This window comes from Centroberyx gerrardi, chromosome 14 (genome assembly GCF_048128805.1).
Source record: "Centroberyx gerrardi isolate f3 chromosome 14, fCenGer3.hap1.cur.20231027, whole genome shotgun sequence".
In the NCBI taxonomy this organism is placed as follows: Eukaryota; Metazoa; Chordata; class Actinopteri; order Beryciformes; family Berycidae; genus Centroberyx; species Centroberyx gerrardi.
The window spans coordinates 28,487,998-28,501,384 of NC_136010.1; the positions used below are offsets into that span (position 1 = coordinate 28,487,998).

The window sequence follows — 13,387 nt, forward strand, 5'->3', positions numbered from 1 at the left end:
CGTGTTGTAGCCCTGCGCACGTACACACAGGCATTAAAATCGCCTGCATGGTCCGATGTTTCCCAACGGATGTGCAATCAATTGCTTCATCCACATGCTTCTCCAAAAGGAGGCTGAGAGCATCAGAGGTGTTCAATCTTGACACAACAACATGAAGAGGGGTTATTGTCTGTAGGAGCTGCATTTCTTCTACCTACAATTGCCAGTCCTGTCATGACAGTGTGCTCAAGCCGGTCTTTAAATGACAACAGAACCAACTTTTATTTTTCATGCAGAAGTTAAAGAGTCAGCAGGTTCTAAAGCTTGAGTTAGCGTCTGACAAACCCGACTGAGGAAGCTGCACAGCCCTCTGCGGACAGCCAACTGACAGGAAGGAAGGAACAAGTACGCTGCTACTCGACGAACACTTGTTGCCACTTTTATCTTCGATTCCTCTTCAATTGCTTTGACACCTTTGTTTCTCGGGGCTCTATGGAAATGTACTTGTGGGCGAAAAGGGGGAACTAGGGCTTAGCAGCAGCCCCCCCGTCCCTTCTCCAGCGCACAATATCCTCTTTTGGTCCATACCAGCCTCCCCCCCTCTATATTTTATCTCTTTGGTTTTAGTGTGGCACAGAAGCGGCGGGGATGATTGCCCGGGCAGATGGTGCTCAGTTTGCGGACTAGAGACGGAGGCTGAAGGCAGGACTGGCTGACAGAGAGAGGCTTCAGTCATGGGATGCTGCAGTGTGACCCAGAGGCACACTGGGATTGACGAGGTGGGCCCGGATGAGATCGAGCTCCTGGAACTTTCTGGGGACAATTTAGGGTAAGAAAAACATACAGTTTCACAGTTTATACCATCAATCTTGTTGAATAGGTCTTGGTTCCATAAAACCAAGACCTATTCAACATGGAAAAGCATTTCACAACTTAATGACTATACTTGAATCTTGCAACAAAATACTGTCATTGCATCAGGCAGATACAAAGCTTACTTATCTAATGATTGCCACAAGATTATCTGTCCCAAAATGTGAATTCAAATCTGTTTAATCATCAGTATAGTTGCTGAGATGTTCTGCTGATAAACATGATAAAACATGTGGTTTGATTTGTTGGTGTGTTGTGGAGGAGGAAGTGGTGATAGTCTGTGAAGTGAAAAGAGCAGCATTCTTCAACAGGAGAGCCTCTGTTTCATCCTCTGTGGTTTTCTTTGACATTTCATTTCTAAACGACTAGACAACAGCTGGCCTTCTGCAACGCCTTCTCAAAACTCCTCATCTGCACAGAGTTGAATTATGCTACTTCCAGGACAGGCTTGTGCTTGTTTACATCATAGTAGATGTGTTTGTGGTGTGGACGCGCTTTCAAAGTGAAATCATCTGATTTGTACAGTCAACCAGAAGATAAAATATAAGCAGCATCCATATGATTTCAGCCCACCAACACCCAGCAGCACAATAAGGCGGGAAAACTAATTGGCTCCTGTTTACTCAACATGAAGTTAGGAACTCATTGATGCTGCACTGATGTGATTAGGAGATTATTATAAGACAATGGCCGATGCGTCGAGGGGTTTTATAGGGGCGGGACAAATCCCCACTCATTCTGAGACTGGGGGATTAGCAGAGGCTAATTGCAACAGTAGCTACCAGTCCTTATGTGTCTAAACTATAACAAGGCGAAGAGTCAGCTGCCTGTAACATTATGCATCGTGGTCATTCATATACACAGATGACCTGGGATGTATTAGAAGGTAAACCCACCGAAATTAATTTGAGCCTTTATGTGAGGAATAGCAGCTGGCATAAGTCTTTATGATATGAAATTCATAGCATACATCATAGTTGGTAGTATCAAATTGGTGTAAGGTGTATGAGAACAGGAGGGTCTTTTAAGAAAAAGGCATTATTAATGCTTTTCTGAAAATATAATTGATTTTTGTTTATATTATGTAATGTATTCTTGTCGTACCTATTGTTGCTGTTGTTATGTTGTTGTCCTGTTATGTGTTTGATGCTGCTATTTGACCCTGTCTTGGCTAGGTCTCACTTGTAAAAGAGGTTTTAATCTCAATGTGACTTCCTAGTTAAATAAAGGTTATATATATATATATTATCGGTTTGCCTTATGGTGATCGCAGACTGGAGGTCAGAGGTCACCCACCTGTTTATTCACCACTACATCCATGCAGATGACGTGCGCACACACACACAAACACACACACACACACACACTCACACACATACATACACACACACACACACACACACACACACAGATATTAATGCCAAAAGTTCGGACAAATGCATTGTTTTCCACCTCTGAAATGGCAATGCTGCAAATACAGGAGGATACATACATACAAATACAGGACAAATGTGGTTCTAGCAGCAGATCAGTGTGTGTGTGTGTGTGTGTGTGTGTGTGAGGGGTCAGACGGTGGGTCTGTCTGCAGTAATCTGATTATGTCTGGCCACTCGCAGGCTATAGGGGGGCGCAGGAGACGCTCAGATACGACTGTAAATACAATCTAAAAAGATAAAAGGCATTCAAATTGTGCATTCAAATTGTGAAATGGTGTCGACTGTAGAAAATCAAGCCAAGAGGAAAGAATGACAAAATGACACAGTTACTTCTTGAGTGCGAGAACTGATTTCTATGGCATTGCATCGACTCTAACATTGCACCGGCCACCTGCATTACAGACCATCTATTTGTTCTTTGTTACATTTATAGTAATAAATAATAATAATAATACGTTATTTATATAGCACTTTTTCGAAACAAATGTTACAAAGCGCTTCACACAAACAGATCAAAACAAAAGGTGATAAAAGATGTGAAGATAAAACATAAAACCATAGTCGCACCAAGTTAATCGGAAAAAAAAAGGTCAGATAAAACAAACTTACATTAAAAATAAATAAATAAATAAAATAAAAATACAAGAGAGTGGACATTTAGTAAAACAACAGCATCATATGTTACGTGCAGACATTATTCTTTAGTGCTCATACATTCATTTATTTCCTCTACCTGCTTATTCCTATTTAGGGCCACGGGGGCGGGCTATCCCAGCATGCATTGGGCAGAAACACAGATAGACACTCACATTCATAACATAACACATTCAGAACAGGAGGGAACCATGCAGACTCCACACAGAAAGGACCAACTACCAAACTACTATTACAACCCGCCCTTCTGTGGTGTTTCTATGTGAAAATAATACAATCTGATGATCTGCTAATGCAATGCATGGCTTTTTTCCAGGCTGTGGAATGTGGGAGAAACCAGACTTCAGCTGTCATTGAAGAACGGAAGAGATGAGCCGCCACCTCGCTACCCGTCAGTACGACATCTAGAACAAGAGGTCAGTATCTGTATGTGTGTGTGTGTGTGTGTGTGTGTGTGTGTGTCTTCCTTAGGACAAGAACAGGGGCAGACACAAGTAGAAACTGTTCGATCTTGCACTTTTCGCAGGAAAAACAGTGTGTTGCTCAGTTTGGGTCGACAAATTCACACTCACACGTGTTAAACAGCAGAGTGTTAGAGTGTGGCAAGACGCATGAAGCCACCAGCTGACATGAATATCAACAGTTTCCACTTAGAGCTGTTATTTGTGTTGAGGCGAGTCACGCTCTATATACGCACCGCAGGAGTTTCCATGACAAAGGTGAGAGACCTTGTTGAGTGTGATTCAAACTTCATGGGAAATAGAGGACGGAGGGGTAGCTGCCACACACACACACACACACACACACACACACATCAGTTAGCTGCACATTCAACTGATTTAATGCAAAAGTAACAATACGAACATACAATTAATTATCTTCAAAAGTATACACAATAATATGGCAGCTTGTAAAGTGAGAAAATGGCTCGGGTTTTGTTCCATTTTTACAGAAGAATTTTTTTTTAGAAATCACAAACAATTAAAACATCCAGACCCCAACTGAATTATACAGCAAACCCAGAGCTTACTGAGTTTTTCCTGCCGTGGTTCTTTTCCTCATGCATTTATTCCAGTGTGTGAAAAAAGACCAGATACTGTACTTTGGATATCAAATTCCATTAGGTTGTGCAACATTCTGGTCCAAAAAACAATGACTTGAGGCTTGCAGCAGTAAGACAAAATCCAGTGTTTGCTGTTCAAAGATGTTTTATTCATTGCTGTGTGCAACAGGTGGCTATATCAGTACAGGTTTCTAACTGAGAATCTCACTTTAAAGTGGTTTTAAGTGGCTGACTTACAGCCAATCACATTTTTCTGCATTCAAAGATGCTGCAAAAAAGCCCAAGCGAGTAGATGTCAGTGTTTGTGAAGGCAAGCAAAGCAACAATTTAGGAATAAGGATTACGCCTACAGAATAACTGAAGAAAGACGTTCCAAAAGAGAAATCCACCGTCTTAAAGTGCATCAACTGTTATCAAAAATGATAAAAACAAAAACTGACTATGGAATATAATTGAAGTCATTAGCTATATTCAAACCTTTGCATCTAAAAAAGTGGCATTTCTGACCACATGTAATTGTGAAATATTGAGTAAGGAATTTCAGATAAGAAGTGTTTTTTAAAGCGGATCACATTTGGAAATGAAACACTGGAAATGAGTCGTATCACATTTGGAACAGCGTCAGATTGTGCAGTAGATCATACCTTGTTCTTTAAAGTTGAACAGATATTTGTCAAGTAATTTACTGACACTGATATGAGCCTCTCATCCTGTGTGCTGTCTCTGCAGGTGGTGCTGTGGGGCAGGAGCAGGGACGAGCTGCACCACAGGATTTACTCCCAGCAGCCCATCCGGGACTGGGAGGGCCAGCCTGCCCACATGTACGGAGAGATCGTCCACTCCTCCCTGGTGTCCCTCTACAGCAGCTACACACAGGTAGCACTGCACTACACATGTGGGAGTCAGTAAGGTATGACAAGGTGTGGCACTTTCCATACGTCAGACTGACTGAGTCCAGATTGGATCTTGTAGTTTTTATCATTATAATGGGGAGCAAAGATCAAGCAAAAATCATCAGGAGTCTATTTGGAAGCCATATCTAAAGAATTCTCATCAGGGATCATTCAGGACCAATGTTCCCTCTAAGCTGATAGTTTGGTGACTTACATATAATAATTTATCACAGATTTATCACAAATAATAATATCTTGTCAGTCATCAGTCATTGTTCCACTTTGTCCCCAGAAATTTAGTCTAAGGTTTGAAGTTTGATTTGGGACTTTACTATGGTTTAGGATTTAGGATTCTTATTTTTGCTTTGTGCCTATAAGTAACAGAAACATTCGCCAAAGTGATGCCACCAAATTGATTCCATTGGTGAATGGCTAGAAGTTGACACTGTTTGCACAACTCCATAATTATTCAGTTTAAGTATGTTTGTCATTGTTTCACTGAGGTGGTATTTTTTGCAATTTAACTTAGTATTTTACTTTTTTCATGATATATACAATTCGATAATATTAAATCCATCAATAATGACCAAAGAGTTAGTATCACAATCAAGTTAAAGAAAAATAAAGCTAAATCAGGTTGCTTCAAGAGTTGTGATTGGAAACTTAACAGTAACAGATCATGCAGTTTATGGAAGATGTCGTACGTCTTGAACACAGTTTTTTATAAAAACCTCCAAGCCCTCTAAACTCAAGATTTAGAGTTATGAGTGGTGCAAAAAAAGTGCTTAGTGTTTTTTTTTTTTAATGCAGCCATCACTATGATGAATTAGAAATGTTTTCCTGGCTGTTGGACATGAAGCAAATATTAAAATAGGTTTTTCATCGTAGTGCCTCCGGGTTCCCAATGTGCAAATGCCACCCATAGGAGCACAGGTGCTGGAGCAGTCTACATGCCTCTGATCTAACTGTTTGGAAATAACACGCTGTATGAACATGTGCCTATGGATCATGCACAGGTTTATCATCAGACAGCTTCTTGTGCTGCTTTGGAGTCAAATCCTCTTCAAATGTCTTCATTTGCTCCCACAGGAGGCCAGTGAACACTTTCTGGTGTTGTTCTCATTCCATCTGTTGATCCTCTCCCTGGACCACTCTCGCCATGACTTCATCTATCAGGTATGCTGTGTGCCATCAGTTATCAATGTTGAATAACAGTGGTGATGTGAACTTTCACTGCTGTAGAACATTTCATTTTTTTATCATGCACAGCTTGATAAAAGTTTATGAACATGCAGCACGCAACACAAGTTGCCTCATTGATCTATAGTCACCATACTGGCTTTCAATATCTGATTATCAATAACTGTACACAGGCAAAATTATGTCTTGAAACTTGACACAAAACATACAATTTGCTGCTCATGAATTATGTGGGAAAACAATCTAAAGAAGTGAAATATATCTCTACAGTTCAAGAAAATATGAAGGATAGCTTGAAGCCTTATTTTAAAGCTACCACAATTTAGCAATCACAATTAATTTGGCTGACATTTTTAGTGGGCACATGCAGGTACACGTACAACATGCAGCACCTTTAAGAAGCATTTGCTACCAAGAAGCAGCTGCTGATTCATCAGTGACCAGCTAAAAGAAACCAACAGTGAGCCCACTGTCATCTGGCATATGATCTAACAGGAACTAAGCCTCTATAATTAAGATGGTTTGTGTTGTTTTGGGGGAATTCCTGCACAAACAAGAACAATGACACCCATTCTTTCTTCATGTTTGGCTCCTCTTATCTCTCAGGGCATCCTTCCCCTTTCTGGACTTTCCTTCCAAGCCAACTCACTGGACCCTGACACATCGCATTCATCACATATGTTTCATATGTTTGAGATCAGCGGTGAGTCACTGGAAATTACCAAGTTCAACTAAGGCATGGTAAGAGCAACAGCAAAGCCTATGATTGTAACGCACTGAGCAGGATTTCTACTGTCCCCCTTAACCATCCAGGTCCAATGTTGGACTCCAAGGTCTTCGTGTGTGCCAGCGCTGCAGAGTTAAGGAAATGGATGGAGCACATAGAAGAGAGGAGATACAAGTCAATGGCACAACCCATGAGTCCCTCCCATTGTGCTCTCTCCTATCTAGTAATGACGATTTGTTGTTGTATCAAACTGATAAGATTTGATTTCTACTGTAAATGAATACAATCTGTCTGCTTGTGACAAAACAATTATAAGTCAATAATGCCAAAGTGAAACATGAAAAGTTAATTTTGTACATTAAAGGAATAGTTCCCCAAAATGAAAATTCAGTCATTCCCAAAATTCAGTCAAACTCCACTGAAGTTGGTAGGACCACCAAACACTGCTCCTGTAGTTCCATCTCAGCCTTCTCCCAAACTATTGAAGTTAACAGGACCGTCTTTTTACAGCTCCAAAAAGCCTAAAATGTCCATCAGATTTCTCCAACCAGCTCGTGCAGCGTAAAGTGTTTTGTAGCCAAATGATTGCACTGTGGCTCCAAAAGTCCAATATTTACCTCATTATCTCCTAGATTTAATGCTCTGGTCACCCTACAGTGCTCTGGCAGAAGACTCTGCTTGCTACTGTAGGGCAGCTGTTGGTACGATCTAGAACAAAACACTGTCAGTGAGGTAAATATTGGACCCACAGTGCAATCGTTTGGCTACAAAACACTTGGATTATGCTGCACAAGCTGAATGGAGAAATTTGATGAACATTTTATGCTTCTTTTGGAGCTGTAAAAAGACGGTCTTGTTAAATTCAATAGTTTGGGAGGAGGCTGAGATGGAACTACAGGAGCTAACTCTGTGTGTTTGGTGGTCCTACAAACTTCAATGGAGTTTCCACTGACATGGGAGAAGCTATTGACTGAATTTTCTTTTTTGGGTGAACGATTCCTTTAATCATCATATCCATTAATCATATCATGTTTATACCCTATAGTTACCCTGCGATGAGCACTGGAAAAGAGAGGAACTGAAAAAGTACTTACTACAAGCTCCAATATGGCAGTGGGAGGGCTCCCCCATACAGCACATGGGACAGCCAGGATACTTATCCATCGTCCATATCATTAACACACAAAGACAGGTAATACTCTCTGACAGTGTGTTTCCAGCATGAGCCATCTGCGCTAAAATATTAATTCTGTAATACTTTGACATTTTGCACTACTATGTCACTTTTACCAGGCCCTTACTACATTATGCAAAAAAGTCTCCTTCTGCTATCTGTAACAGTTTGGTAGCAATGCATTACTCATTGAAAACAATGTGTATTACTGATGCAAGCTAACTCCTGGCTTGCAGTACCAATGTCTTAAAATCTTGAATGAGGAATGCTAACAATGCTATCATGCTGAATTTTGGTTAAAGCTGCTACATGTAGCATTTTTAAACATAACTGTATCATTGTCCAATTAATTGTGATACCTTGGTATGATTACTGTAAACAAATGAGACCATTGTGGAGACAGTTAGTAACCTCTATCTCACACCAGTGGTATTGTTAGTGCTGGTGTTTCTCATTTCTCATTAAAACCACATTTCATTTCACACTCTGTGGCTTCCTGTTGCAAAGAGGATGTTGCTAATTCGGTCAATGGTTTTCTCTTTGGCTTTACTGAAGAGGATAAACACGATGGAAGTGATCTTTCCATCGGCCTTTCACTCCTTCCACCATCTGCGGTTGCCAGAAACTTGTCTGTGGAAGAACAGCGCCCTCTTTCTGTTTTGTGCTGTAAAGCAATCCAGCAAAATCTGAACTAGTGGCACGCAATATAAAATGCAGAGGCCGGCAGAGTATGCCAATCTTCTCTGTGATGGTTTCGTTTGTTTACAGTAATTATACTAAAGTCTCAGAATTAATGTGGTAACAATTTATTGATGTTAAGATGCTACTCATTGCACCTTTAAAGTGAAAAAATAGGTCTTTTCCCCTTTTTGTGTTTGAAAAATACATTTCAAAATGTCAATGATAGTATGACAGCTAATACAGTGGTAACAGTGACATTGTTGGCTCTGTTATTGCAGGGACTCCAAGAGAGACTCATGGTTCTCTTCCCTCAAGACGTCCTGCTGCTGTCAGTGGACAACAAACGGCTGAATATAAGATATGAGGTAGTGTAACACAACACTATGGGAAAATTCCATAATAATACCTCCGCACAGCGTGACATAACCACGCTTCCCTATCGACATGACACAGTGCCTGTCCTTTCGACACATGACACACGGCACAGGTGGAACATTTCGTAACTCAAACCTGCCACCTATAACACCATCTGCAGGATGAGAAATAAGACTGGAAAGGATGGAGGTGTAATCTCATCTAGGTGTCCATTTTGGTATGAGTATGTGGAAGTGAAAAGTCCTGCACCTGCTTCAACCTACACTATGGCTTCTTCTTCTTCTTCTTCTTCTTCTTCTTCTTCTTCTTCTTCTTCTTCTTCTTCTTCTTCTTCTTTCCCGTCAACTATAACAGGGGAGGTTGCCCAGGCAAAGCATCAAAGCAGTGGAGAGGTCAGCCTTGCCTGGACGACTGGAGTTTGAGCTGACAGGTAACACACTATGGTGCATAAACACAGAGGGGCGAATTCACAAAGAATGGATTGCGGCCGCTAATAGCACCATGAATTGCGCATCATTTGCACCCGCTATTTGCTCCGTCTCAAGGACCGATTCACAAAAGATATTGCGCTAATGATATGCCAGCGCAAACACGCACATAACCTGTTGCAACTGAGTGCAATTTGCCCCTGTTTTGCGTCTGATTGCAATTTGCCCCTGTTTTGCGTCTGACTGCAATTATCAATATAGCAAAGTATAAATGTTGGCTTTGCGCCAAGAACACAATAGGCAGGACAATGGCAGAGAGAAAGAGAAAACTTAAATTTTCAGACTGCGAGCTGCAAGTCCTGACGGAAGAGGTGCAGAGGCATTCCTCAAAACTTCAGGCAAGAAATTTAACCGGGACTGCGAGAAACCATATTTGGGATTTAATATCCCAGTCTGTCAGTGCTGTTGGTGTTTCCAAACGCACCTTCAGACTGCAAAAGAAGATGGCATGATTTGAAGCGGAGAACAAAGGAGAATGTAGGGGAGCTTTATTCATTTATTTTTCATGACACAATTGCATCCTGTCACTGCATCCTTAGTTTATCATTGCATCTCACTGCATCCCAAAATAAACTAGAAGGGCACTCGCAAGCGCAGACCTCCGCCAAGGCCAATCCAGTCTTCTATGATATGCAAATGTGCAAGTGCAACCAATATACGGATCCGCTCCAAAATGTAATGGGTTCTTCCTTGGCCCATGCTACACCCTTCCACGAAGTTTCATGAAAATCGGGCCAGTAGTTTTTCCGTAATCCTGCTGACAGACAGACAAACACACACACAAACAAACGGCACCGAAAACATAACCTCCTTGGCGGAGGTAATACTGTAAATGAGTTTGAGCGGGGCTGTCCATGGTGCTGAATCTTTAGGCCAAAATAAAGCCCACTGTGCTGACTAGTGAGATAAGTGAAAATGAAATTGAGTTGTATTGATTGTTTGGTTGTACTGATTTATTTGCTTTTGTTTGTGAAGCAATCTGTTAAAGTTCTATAGTAATAGTAAAATTAATATATAGTAAATATATAGTCTGTGTTAAAGTTCTATAGTAATAATAAATTAATATTATTTACAGACTGTACTTACAGACAATTTTATTTTTTAGGTCACACAAAGGTGAAATTGTTGCAGAGACATTTGCAAGGTCAATTCAATTCAATTCTCAGTTAAATCAACAAGTGATAAAGTCTGGGCGTGACACCCCTTATAAATGCGCTTCAGTTACCACCAACTCTCTGAAGATGCTAATAATTTCACTCTAACTGCGTGTGGCAATTAGCGCCGACCTTTGTGAATTGGACTGTTTTTGCAATGAGGCTCATTTGCATAGAAAGGGGGCAATTTTGCGCCAAATGTATGCATATTACCTCATTTAAATACGTGCAAATAGCACAGGAGCACCGAGACGCTATTTGCGTGGCAGCGCAGTTAGCGGGGCATTTCACCCTTTGCGAGTGCTTTGTGAATTACACGGTTTCTTTTTGTCTTATTTGCACAGGTTTAGCGTCAGCAAAAGCCGCGCAATCCTTTTGTGAATTCGCCCCAGAGTCTCTGGAATAAAATGACCAGCAGTGAAGCATACAGTCATTTAATTTAATTTAATTTAATTTCAGGTGAGCTGGTGGAGCCCCTGCAGGTCTCTTGCACCTGTCTGGAGGATTACCAGAACTGGACCTTCCAATTACAACAGGTAGACTAATTTACAATTTGAGTGATTTTGCATTGTTGAATATGTTACATATTAAATTTCCTGATCTCAGTGATCATGACATCCATCCAAACCCCACTGTGCAATTTCAAAAACGCGTGGTTGTCAATCTTAAAGGGGCATTAATTAATGTATGACTTTTATCAACCTCTACTGGCCATCAACTGGAATTGCACCAACATAGACCGACAACTATGGGGCTGTAAAAATCGTACTTACTGCACCTTTAAAATGAACCACAAGCAATATCATATTCATTTGTATTAAGGTGATGTTTCATACCTCAAATGTGAACCAACTGTGTATAAATGTGACTTTCTCTTTGATCTACAGCCAGAAAAAAACAGCCAAGTTACGGTGAGTCATGGCGCTCCGCCAATCATGCCAAAGCGACACAGGAGCAGAAAGGAGTCCCAGGAACCGATGATAGCAGCTGACCGATGCCACACCAACGGATGGGGCTGACTCATACGCAGACTGCGCAGAGGCTCGGAAATCCACTGTAATTATTAAAGTAAAACTTGTTGATAGCGTGTATATAATGCATTTATTTCTACTTGTACCACAAAAAGGAGATACAGTAGGGAAAGCTAAGGCTGTAACAGGGTTCTGAAACTTTTTCAGCCCAAGTTTCGTCTCACCCAGGGACCCAGGCGTATGAAAAGATACATATAGTACCAAGTTCATGTGGGGATTAACAGAAATAGAGCCATGACCCACTTTGAGACCAGACCATAGTTGAAGAAATGTTGTAGTGCCTGTAGAGCTGTTTCTGAGTAAAGGGAACCAAGCTGAAGGTAACCAAAGAAGCTAGAACAGTAGAGATTGTACATTTTCATTTTCTGCTTCGATAATTTTTCTTAATGGACATAATGATTTACTTTTTAACAAACAATAAACACAGTTTTCAAAAAGTTTTTCGATTTGAGTCTGATGTGAAGAGTTCTAAAATCATTCACTCAAAACAAAATAAAGTGGAAGTATTCGCATTTATTTCAATGGTTAAACATTTACAGTAATGTGCTGAAATCCAGTAAACATCCAGTGTATTATAGTATTTATATTTATTGTCGTTTTTGATATTAATATCTGACTGCAAAGTTTATTGTTATGGAATGCCATAATTTTTGTAAAATATAAATTACCGTCATAAAAGTAAATGAACCATATTCTGCTCTTTATACATGTAGTGAAGTACATCTACAGTATTGTAAATTTACATCAGTATCTCCATAGAGAATAACCAGCTATAGGAGTATAAATACACATGCTGCAACAGCAATCATTAAATTAGAACTAACGACTTAGTTAGATGCAGCAAAAGTAGTTTTATAAACATTTCATGTGCCATTGGAAGAGTTTGCATTTGAATGCCGATAATAGTGGTTGATCAACAATGTGTCATGTGAGTCACCAGCAGCTCTCTTACTGTGCTATTGGTCACTTGGGGATTTTTACAGTTATAGATGGGACATATGTAGGCCTAAATGTAATACAGTGCTTAGTGTATTATAATAATGTGATTCTTGTAGGGGAATCCTCTTTTCTGTGAACATTAAGGATGGTCACTTTAACTCATTACACCAGTAGTTTTTGTCCACAGACTCTTAATGTACAGTATATGTAGCGCTACATGTGGGGAATGTGGGTAAAAATGCACATTTACCACAGAGTTTGTAAATGTACAAATTTCCCGAGGTAAATCTGTTAAGTGTGTACAGTTCCTGGTTAATGTGTGTGGAAAATGATTGACACAGTAGCGTGCTGTTGTCACCCTGTTGACCTCAGAAATGCCACCAGTTTGGCAAAAAAACTGGTTGCAAAAAAAACGGTGCCAAAAACTGATGCGCTCTGTCCTTAACTGGGTCATGCACGGAAACTTTGCAAACACTAAAGCAGGATCTGCCTTTGCCAATTTTGAATTAATCTCCCATACCGCCCATATCTCAGTTTACTACAGAAGCCAATCTGAAGAAGGATTTTGGCCATGTGGTATGTCATACCCATAACAAAACATAGTGACAGGACTGAGAGAGCTTTTTCCACTCACATTAACTAGGAAATGTACACATTTACCAGATTTACCTTGGGAAATGTTTACATTTTTGCACCACTGGTAAATTTGCACATTTACCT

General features: G+C 40.4%; 1 protein-coding gene across 1 annotated transcript; it reads left to right on the top strand.

Moving 5' to 3' along the window:
• Positions 1-152: 152 nt before the first annotated feature.
• Positions 153-12,168, top strand: LOC139925354 (putative pleckstrin homology domain-containing family N member 1). Its single transcript, XM_071916695.2, has 11 exons — positions 153-808; positions 3,259-3,358; positions 4,735-4,881; positions 5,988-6,074; positions 6,705-6,801; positions 6,912-7,048; positions 7,871-8,017; positions 8,959-9,045; positions 9,410-9,485; positions 11,157-11,233; positions 11,585-12,168. The coding sequence occupies exons 1-11, from the start codon at positions 714-716 to the stop codon at positions 11,714-11,716; spliced, it is 1,182 nt and encodes a 393-aa protein (XP_071772796.1). The 5' UTR covers positions 153-713; the 3' UTR covers positions 11,717-12,168.
• The last annotated feature ends 1,219 nt before the right edge of the window (positions 12,169-13,387 follow it).

Bases quoted from the DNA above. Each gene is read 5' to 3' on its own strand.
- LOC139925354 (XM_071916695.2), top strand. From the start codon at position 714: ATGGGATGCTGCAGTGTGACCCAGAGGCACACTGGGATTGACGAGGTG. The intron at 3,359-4,734 runs GTCAGTATCTGT...CTGTCTCTGCAG, and splicing joins TACGACATCTAGAACAAGAG to GTGGTGCTGTGGGGCAGGAG. The intron at 11,234-11,584 runs GTAGACTAATTT...TTTGATCTACAG, and splicing joins GGACCTTCCAATTACAACAG to CCAGAAAAAAACAGCCAAGT.